The 9,137-nt window shown below is 47.6% G+C and overlaps 1 protein-coding gene across 1 annotated transcript; it reads left to right on the top strand.

Annotated features, from left to right (window-relative positions):
- The first annotated feature begins 284 nt into the window (after positions 1-284).
- On the top strand, positions 285-6,204 carry ZNF174 (zinc finger protein 174). The gene is made up of 3 exons (XM_065893670.1): positions 285-1,125; positions 2,117-2,339; positions 5,135-6,204. Exons 1-3 carry the CDS (start codon positions 718-720, stop codon positions 5,734-5,736), a joined length of 1,233 nt encoding a protein of 410 aa, XP_065749742.1. The 5' UTR covers positions 285-717; the 3' UTR covers positions 5,737-6,204.
- Positions 6,205-9,137: the final 2,933 nt, after the last annotated feature.

Here is a 9,137-nt window from a genome sequence, read left to right as displayed (position 1 = left end):
GCTGTCGGCGGTGCTGCCGTCGCAGGCGCCACCCCCGGCTCGCACCCGGCCACGTAGTTGAGCCGCGCGCCAGAGTGCTGCAGCTTCGCCAAGCCCCGGGCCAGCTGGGGCGCGGAGTCGGAGCCGGGCGCCCTCGGAGGCCGGAGCGGCTGGGCCTCGGAGCCTCGGGGGTGAGCAGCTGCTGCGCCTCCGTGTACCTTGCTCGCTAGCAGGAGGTTTCCGCTAACTCACAACCCCCAGCGTGCGCCGTGGCCTGCCTGGGCTCGCCCTGTAGCGCCCGGCGAGATGCTAGAAGTCGGCCTGTGGAGGATGCGGGGGAGCTGGTGCAGGCTACCTGGATGACAGCCTGAACTTTTCCCAGGGATTCCTGCCAGCCCACTAGGTCACGTTGCGCATTTTCCTCTGAGATCTCTTGTGCTTGCCGCTGAAATAAAAGCGGTATTTCCCCCAGTTTCCTTTTAGGACATTATGACTTTTCTCCTTTGCAAGACAGTTCAAGAAACTGGCAGAAAAACAAACTCTTCCCACTCTCAGGGACTGTGTTGTCTTCAGGAGTTTGGGGTCAAGTTCAGCGAATGAGGAGGCTCTGTTTGCATCCTTTCCTCTCCAGTATCCTCAGAGGAGCTTCGTTTCTAGCATCTTTCTAGCATTCAGGGCCATGATCCCGAAGGCTTGAGCTGTTTACAAGGAGAGAGAAGCTGTCTCCTGAGCCCCAAAATGGCGGCTAAGATGGAGATAACTTTGAGCTCGCAGTCCCACATTCAGGCTTCCTCCAAGCAAGAGAGACATATAATAGCAAAACTAGAAGAAAAACGGGAGCCCGCTCTGCAAAAAGACTGGCCCGATCCTGAGCTCTCCCGCCAGAGTTTTAGACGGTTTTGTTATCAAGAGGTGTCTGGACCCCAAGAGGCGCTCTCCCGTCTCCGGCAGCTCTGCCGTCAGTGGCTGCAGCCTGAGGTGCACACCAAGGAGCAGATTTTGGAGCTGCTGGTGCTGGAGCAGTTTCTGAACATCCTGCCTCCGGAGATCCAGGCTCGGGCCAGGCATCAATGTCCAATGAGCAGCAAGGAGATTGTGACCCTGGTGGAAGATTTTTACAGAGCAACCAAGGGACCAAAGCAGTGGGTAAGGAGGGTACTTTCTGTGGTCTCCAGGATTTCTTTTTCATCTTTCTTTTTCATCTGGTTAGTGTTTGGTTCCTGGACCCCTCCCTAGATAGAGTCCAGAATTTCAAACGTTGCTTCTGGCCTCTATTTGGAACCCTCCTCCCCCCACCCTCCTAGGGAGATGTAACAGGTTTTCAGAAAACCCAGCCACAGGCATTCCAGTGAGAAAGTAGAGGATCAAGTAAGGCTCTTGAAACTTTGCTGACAGATCTCCCCTGATGCTTTCTTTTTGAAGTTTTTCTACAGTCAGGATTCATAGCAGGCAGGGTCATTCTACTGGATAGGAATTTGATTTGGGGGGAACTTTATTAGACCTTGTCTGAAGTGTCTTGCATATTGCCTTTGGATCAGGAAACTCCAGCTCAATTGGCTAGTATTCCTTCCAAATCCCACCCCCAAGTCAGACCGCAGTAGGAGCCTAGGGAGGAAGCAAACAATCATGTGCTTTGGTGAACGGAAGCAGTTAGGGAACAGGGGTAGGGCATTCCTCTTACTACTGAGATCTCCTTACCAGGAGAGCCTTGGGCAAAACAATTTATTGGTAAGGGTGGTTTTTAACGGCCCCCACCCTACTGCTTCCTGATCCTACGGGGCCTGTTTCCTCCAGAAGCAGGGAGGCAAGTGAGCATAGGGTAGGAACCTGCTGGGTGGGTGTCATGGCTGACCCTGATATATTTTTGCCTGCTCTCTGATGACTTTGACTCCAGGCCTTGAGAAAGCCCCAAGCTTTAAGGACAGGAAGTATCGGCTGATTTGAAGCAGCCTCCTTTTGGTCATTCTGCACGTCCTTCCCTTTGCTTCCTTTGAGAGTTTCAGCATTCTCTCTCAAGGTTGACCCCCAGGCCATTATCAGAAATTTCCAGGGAAAAAGTCATTACAGAGCAGTGAGAGGTTAAGCTGCCCTCAGACAGTCCTTGAGTTGTGCTCTAATGCATGGGGCTTGTTCCTAGGTGGCTGTTTGTATGGAGGGCCAGAAGGTGCTCTTGGAGAAAACTGGATCCCAGCTTGGAGAACAGGAACTGCCAGACTTTCAACTGCAAACTCCTAGCAGATATCCCAGGGAGAGCTCTCTGGAGGAGACGTCCCAGGCAGGATCTCAGGATCAGCGGAGCCCCCGTCATTGGGAAAAATCCCTGCTCCTCCAGGACCCAACCCCCAAATTGGCTGAGACAGGTAAATACTCAGTGCCTCTTCTCTCTCTCTCGTCATGCCCTTATCTCCATCGAAGCATTTCATGGTTCTAAAAAGCCATAGACCAGGTATTGGGCTTTTTTTTCAATATTGTATGTGATAGTAGATCTTTATTCTCCAACGAATTTCACGAATTAGAATGGTAGTGTTACTAAGGTGTGCTTTTATCATTTTCTGTTCATGACTATTTGAGAATCTAGTGCACAGGATTATTCTAGTGCCTACTTTTCTGTCCCTTTCAGAGCTACTTATAGTGAAGACAAATCCAAATATGACCACTGATGAACTTCCATTCAAGCTGTGGCTGAGTCTCGTCACTTAAAATGGTCCCATGTTTAGAAGGGACCTAAACAATATTCTGCTAATTAGAGAAAAAAAACCCTCTCTGTTTTATGTTTTGCCTCTTTCTCCTCCTGTGACATTGTCCGTGTCCATTTCCTTATCTGTCTCTGGTACAATGCCAGTATAATTGCAGGCCCTGCTCCACCAGTCCTGTGGTCTCTCTGACTGAATGAAAGTGACACTTTGGCCAGTCTTGGTGATGTGAATACAGGATATGGTCAACAGGTTAGAAAAGAAGGTTACAAGAAAGCTAGATTCCTTAAGATTTGCTACATTCAGCGAAACATTTTGATTTCATTATTCTCAAAACTCATGAATGGAGAAGACCTAGGGCATCCAGCAGGAAAGCACTGTGGCCCTGGCTGAGGTCCCGCCTCATAACCTACGGCCTTCATGGTCCTAAAGAAAGTGGACCACACATATTCCCTTCTGCCTCAGCAGAGGCAGCTGGGTGTGCATGCTGTCTCCATTTCCTTTTATTTGATTCCAGAGAGGGTGGAGTCTCATGCTCAAGGTTCATCCATGTTGTAGCATGTGTCAGTACTTCATTCCTTTTTAATGGCTGAATAATATTGCACTCTGTGGACATTTCGTCTGTTTATCAGTTGATGGACACTTGGGTTGTTTCCACCTGTTGGCTATTATGAATAGTGCTGCTGTTAACAGTTGTGTACAAGTTTTCGTGTGGATGTCCTATGGTAACTCACTGTTTAACATTTTGAGGTTGGACTTTTCCAAAGTGGCTGCGCCATTTTACATCCAGCAGTCTATGAGTATTCCAATTTCTCTACATCCCTGTTGACACTTGTTATTTTTTGTCCTTTTTATTGCATCCATCCTATTAGGCATGAAGTGGTATCTCATGGAGCTTTTGAGTTATTTCCCTAATGACTGATGATGTTGAGCATCTTTTCATGTGCCTATTGGCCAATTGTGTATCTTCTTTGTAGAAATGTCTATTCAGATCCTTTGCTCATTTTTTTAAATTTTATTTATTTATTTATTTTTGGCTGCATTGGGTCTTCATTGCTGTGCATGGGCTTTCTCTAGTTGCAGTGAGTGGGGGTACTCTTCGTTGTAGTGTCCGGGTTTCTCATTGCTGTGGCTTCTCTTGTTGCGGAGCACGGGCTCTAGGCATGCAGGCTTCAGTAGTTGTGGCTCGCGGGCTTAGTTGCTCCGCAGCATGTGGGATCTTCCTGGACCAGGGCTCAAACCCGTGTCGCCTGCATTGGCAGGTGGATTCTTAACCACTGTGCCACCAGGGAAGTCCCCTTTGCTCATTTTTAACTGGGTTGGTCTTTTTATTGTTGTAAGAGTTCTTTGTATAATCTGGATACTAGACCCTTATGTATAATTTGCAAATATTTTCTCCCATTATGTGGGTTATCTTTTCACTTCCTTGATAGTATCCTTTGAAGCACAAATGTTTTGGATGTTGAGGAGGTCCAGTTTATCTTTTTGTTTGCTTGTGCTTTTGGTAACGTATCGAATGTACTATTGCCTAATCCACCATCACAAAGGTTTGTACCTTTGTTCTGTTCAAAGAGAGATAGGTTTAGCTCTTACATTTAGGTCTTTGATCCATTTTGAGTTAATTTTTGTATGTGTTGTGAGTCGGGGTCCAACTTCATTCTTTTGTATGTAGAAATCCAGTTGTTCAGCACCACTTGTTGAAAAGATTATTCTTTACTCCATTGAATTATCATGACAACCTTGTTGAAGAGCAGTTGACCATAATTGTGTGGGCTGCTTTTTAAATCTGAATTTAAATTAAAGTTAAATAAAATTAAAAATTCAGTTTCTCAGTCACACAAGCCACATTTCAAGTACTCAGTAGCCACATGTGGCTAGTGGCTGCCATACTGAATAGATCTTCCACATGGCAGGAATCCTGTTGGATAATAGCACTGTTGTGGAGTTTCTGTAATGAGGGTGCATGTCTGGCCCATATCCCAATTTCCAATCACATATGCTGTCTATCAACTTCATAATGGAAGAAAATACCACACTTACTGGATTTACCATTATTTGAAGAGAGTGGTGGTCAATGTCCATGTAAGTGAGGGTATGTTTGCAATGTTGAAATTTCTGATGGGTTTGCTTTTCCCTATTTCTCCTTTCTTAAACCTTTCCCCAAAGGTAGGAAGGAGGGAGGGGTTGGATAACTTGTTTCCTAACTTTAGTATACATCAGAATCACCCCAGCTTCCCCCTGTTAACTGCAGACTTCCAGGTTCCATCCCTCAGAGATTCTAACTCAGCAGCCTTGGGGGAGCAGGGGCAGCCTGCTTGGTGGATAGCTGCCCCAGATGAGTCTAATGCAAGTTGCCAAGTGGAGAACAGCACTTTGAGAAACTTTGCCGTGTATCTCATAGCTCTTTTGCTTGGGTTCTTTCTTCGAAGCCCAGAAATGAAACATATTCTTTATAATTATAGAGGCCTCCAGAAAGAAAAGTGACAACAAGGAAAATCCACAGCAGGAGGGGGCTAAAGGAGCAAAGCCAGGCACCTTGTCAGTGGGCAGGCCCAAAGGGAATGGTCTGCAGAGCCCCGAACCCAGAGGGGCGACTGTGAGTGAGCCCCGGTTGTCACGGAGGCAGGTCAGCCCCCCACGCGCTCAGAAGCCATTTGCTCACTACCAGAGACATTGCAGGGAACTGGAATACATCAGCAGCCCCCTGAAGAGCCACCCACTGAGAGAGCTGAAGAAAAGCAAGGGAAGCAAAAGAAACCTGAGCAGCCGTTTGCAACGTCTTGGTCACCAGCCGACCCGCTCAGCGAAGAAACCATACAAATGTGATGACTGTGGGAAAAGCTTCACGTGGAATTCAGAGCTGAAAAGACACAAGCGAGTCCACACAGGGGAGAGGCCCTACACGTGTGGAGAGTGTGGGAACTGCTTCGGGCGGCAGTCCACCCTGAAGCTGCACCAGAGGATCCACACCGGAGAGAAGCCCTACCAGTGCGGCCAGTGTGGGAAAAGCTTTCGCCAGAGCTCAAACCTTCACCAGCATCACAGACTCCACCATGGGGACTGAAAGCAGGGCTGGGTCCTCTCTGTTCGGAAGAAGGTACTTGCATTTCTCCTTCCCCTCGCTTGCATGTAAATCACAAAGACCATCTGCGTGACTTACAAGGGAGAAAACGAGATCCCTGAGGAGTGATGGTGCCCATCGGGCTGGTGAGGCGTTGGTCAGGAAGAGGCTGACAGGGGACTTGATCGTGCATGGGGTCGTGTACGATGATGGGGGAAGAGATGGAAGGTCTAGGCATTGGGTCAGAGAGCACCGGGGTGTCTGTTGGAGAGCGGGGAGTCACTACTGAGGGAGAATCAGGATGATCCTGCAGATGTGCCCCACACCTTGATGTTAAATCTCCTCCTGCTGCTTTATTTATCCTCTAAATCTGTTCAAGGATAAATCCTATATATAGTTATACATTTGCTGTCATACCAGACAATCTTTATCATTGCACACACTCCTTTAATAAAGATGAGTGATCTGCAAGAATTTCAAGGCAGAAGTTCATTGGAATGTAAATCCCCTAATATTCTTCCTGTCATTCCTGGCTGTTCATAACAAAGGAAGCATGAAGTGGGAGTATGGACACGTTTGTGTGAGGCAGGGGTCTCCAAGTATTAGTGCTTTTACCAAATAAATACACATACACACACACTAAAGGTTCTTTTTATATCAAAGCACCTTTGATTTGGTAAAAGAAAAATCACAGCTGCTGCAACCCCCCACCCATAGTGATAAGGAAAAGCTACAAGAAGCAAGGCTGCTAAGACAGCAAAGGGAATCCTTCCTACTTTCCTTTCTCACTTAGGCCAGTAGCTTTAAGAATAACAAAATGCTTGGGGTGATGAAAATATACTAAAACTGAATTATTTCAGAGCAAGTACCCAAAATCATTGAAACATTAATTTTATGATATATAAGTTATACCTCAAAGAAGTTTCTAAAAATGACAAAATGTATTTATGTAAAATGTTAAAGTCCTAGAACTAGGCCTGAGAGATCATCTAATCCCACCCCTCATTCTCTCAAAATGGAAATTATAACCCAATCAGTATACAATTCTTAGTCACACTGGGCAAGCCAGTGGATCTCCCAGTTTAGAGAAGACTTTTGGTAGGTGGGTGCAGTATGTCAAGCAGGAAACAGGTGCAGGTAGCGTTCTTCCTAAAGCATCAGTATCCTCAGGTCACTGCTGGCCACCTCAGGGCTGTGGTTGTGCTATTGTGTGTCCCCCCCGCCAAGGATCTCAGGTTCCTCTGACCACAGAGGGACCGGTGCTCACGTGGGCAGCCCTGTCCCCCAGGTCTTTGCACACACTTTTCCCTTTGCCCTTAGGACCCGCCACCCCCACTCCCTCTCGCATCTCACAAGAGTTGCCAGCTCTGCAAAGCCTCCTCTGACAAGTTCTAGGCAGAGGTAGACTTCACCAGTGGCGCTCAACCTGGTAGCAGTTTCGCCCCCTAGAGGATATTTGGGAACGTCTGAAAACACCGTTGGTTGTTATGACTTGGGGGAAGGGAGCATAGCTCCTGGCCTCTGGTAGGTAGAGACCAATGACGTAGCTAAACATCCTGCAGTGCACAGGACGGCCCCAAAACAGTTATCTGTTCCAAATGTCAGTAGTACCAACGTTGGGGAACTGTGCTATATATGTTAAAAGCTCTTTAAGGACAGAACCTTGATTTTCCATCACTTTAGCTTTAGAACTTAGCCCACACCCAGCCAGGAGAAATAGGTGTTCAGTAATTGAAGAGTTGAGGGCCCCTGCTTCACCCTGGGGCCCATTCCTGCCTGAATCAGAGATCCCGGTGGCAGTCTTTGAATGCAGTGGACAAAACCTCTCATCTTTTGGGCAGAGAGAGACTTAATGGGAGCCCAGTGGCCTGCTTCCTAGTATTTGGTGGCCCTTCAGAATCTAATCCAAGGTCCCTTTTCCAACAATTATGTTAGATGTTAGAAGAGTTTACCTTTTTTTTTTTTTTTTTTTTTTTTTTGCGGTATGCGGGCCTCTCACTGCCGCAGCCTCTCCCGCCGCGGAGCACAGGCTCCGGACGCGCAGGCGCAGCGGCCACGGCTCACGAGCCCAGCTGCTCCGTGGCATGTGGGATCTTCCCGGACCGGGGCACGAACCCGCGTCCCCTGCATCGGCAGGCGGACTCTCAACCACTGCGCCACCAGGGAAGCCCAAGAGTTTATCTTTATTGTTAGGCCTGCCTGTTATCTCACTCCTGTCCCCTGCCTCTCACTGGTCAGAGCCTCCTGATTCCTTATTCTGTTACCACCTTTTTTTCTCCAGGCCAGTTTCACTGTTGTTTCTTAGTAACTTCCCTAATTATATTTACGTCTGTATTAGTTTCCTCTTGGTGCTGTAACAGATGACCACAAACTTAGTGGCTTAAAACAACACAAATGTCTTCTCTTATAGTTCCGGAGGTCAGAAGTCTGAAATCAGCTTCACTGAGTAGAAGTCAAGGTGTCAGGTGGGCTGGTTCCTTTGGAGGCTCTGAGGGGTGAATCTGTTCCCTCGCCTTTTTCAGCTTCTAGCGGCTGCTGGCATTCCTTGGCCTGTGGCCCCTCCCTCCATCTTCAAAGTGCGCCCCTCCCTCCATCTTCAAAATGCATCCGTCCAGTCTCTGTCATCACGTCACCTTCTCTTCTGACTCTGATCCTCCAGCCTCCCTCTTAGGAGGACCTTTACGATTATATTGGGTCCACCCAGATAATCTGAGGTATCTCCCCATCTCTAGATCCTTAACACACCTGCAAAATCCCTTTTGCCATATAAGGGAACATTCACAGGTTCCAGGGATTAGGATGTGGACCTCTTTGGCGGGGACTGTGATTCAGCCGACCACATCCATCTAGTGAATCAATTCGGTTAGTCAAAGACGATCTCTCCTAAAAGCAAAGGAACATAGATTTCCACTTTCCTTAGATTTGGGACAGGAAATCTCTCTTAAGATAAGAGCTTTGTTTACTTGGTATGTTTTGAAGAACCCGTGTATGTGTGTTTTCTGTCTTCTGATTATGAAATTAATAATTGCTGAATCTTAATGTCTTTGGGTACCTGTTCAACTGTGGACCTTGAATAAATGTGACAAAATCACCACTCTGAATATCACTCACTCCCAAAAGGTTTTCAAGCCTGTGATGCTGCTGCCTCCCCCAGCCCAGTTTTCCTTTGACAGGTAAGGCTCAGCTCCAGGGGAGGAGTGCCCGTGAGGGTCTGAAGTCCTGGTAGAAGGCCCCTGGGCACTCAGCCACATTTGCTGGTCTGTACTCACTTCTTCAAATGTGGGAGTCCCCATGTGTGGTTCCACCAGAGAGTCTCAGCACAAAACATTGACCTGCTGACTTACAGTCGGCTACCCCATATGAGAAAATAACCTCTCTCCTTTTGTGTGCAGCCTTACCCATGG

The sequence above is a fragment of the Phocoena phocoena genome, chromosome 15 (genome assembly GCF_963924675.1).
Source record: "Phocoena phocoena chromosome 15, mPhoPho1.1, whole genome shotgun sequence".
Taxonomy (NCBI): Eukaryota; Metazoa; Chordata; class Mammalia; order Artiodactyla; family Phocoenidae; genus Phocoena; species Phocoena phocoena.
The sequence above is the reverse complement of the archived record's forward strand: the minus strand, read 5'-3'. Positions and strand labels throughout refer to the sequence as shown.

Coding starts and splice junctions, on each gene's coding strand:
- ZNF174 (XM_065893670.1), top strand. CDS start 718: ATGGCGGCTAAGATGGAGATAACTTTGAGCTCGCAGTCCCACATTCAG. Junction 1,126..2,116: donor CCAAGGGACCAAAGCAGTGG/GTAAGGAGGGTA, acceptor GCTTGTTCCTAG/GTGGCTGTTTGTATGGAGGG. Junction 2,340..5,134: donor CCCCAAATTGGCTGAGACAG/GTAAATACTCAG, acceptor TTATAATTATAG/AGGCCTCCAGAAAGAAAAGT.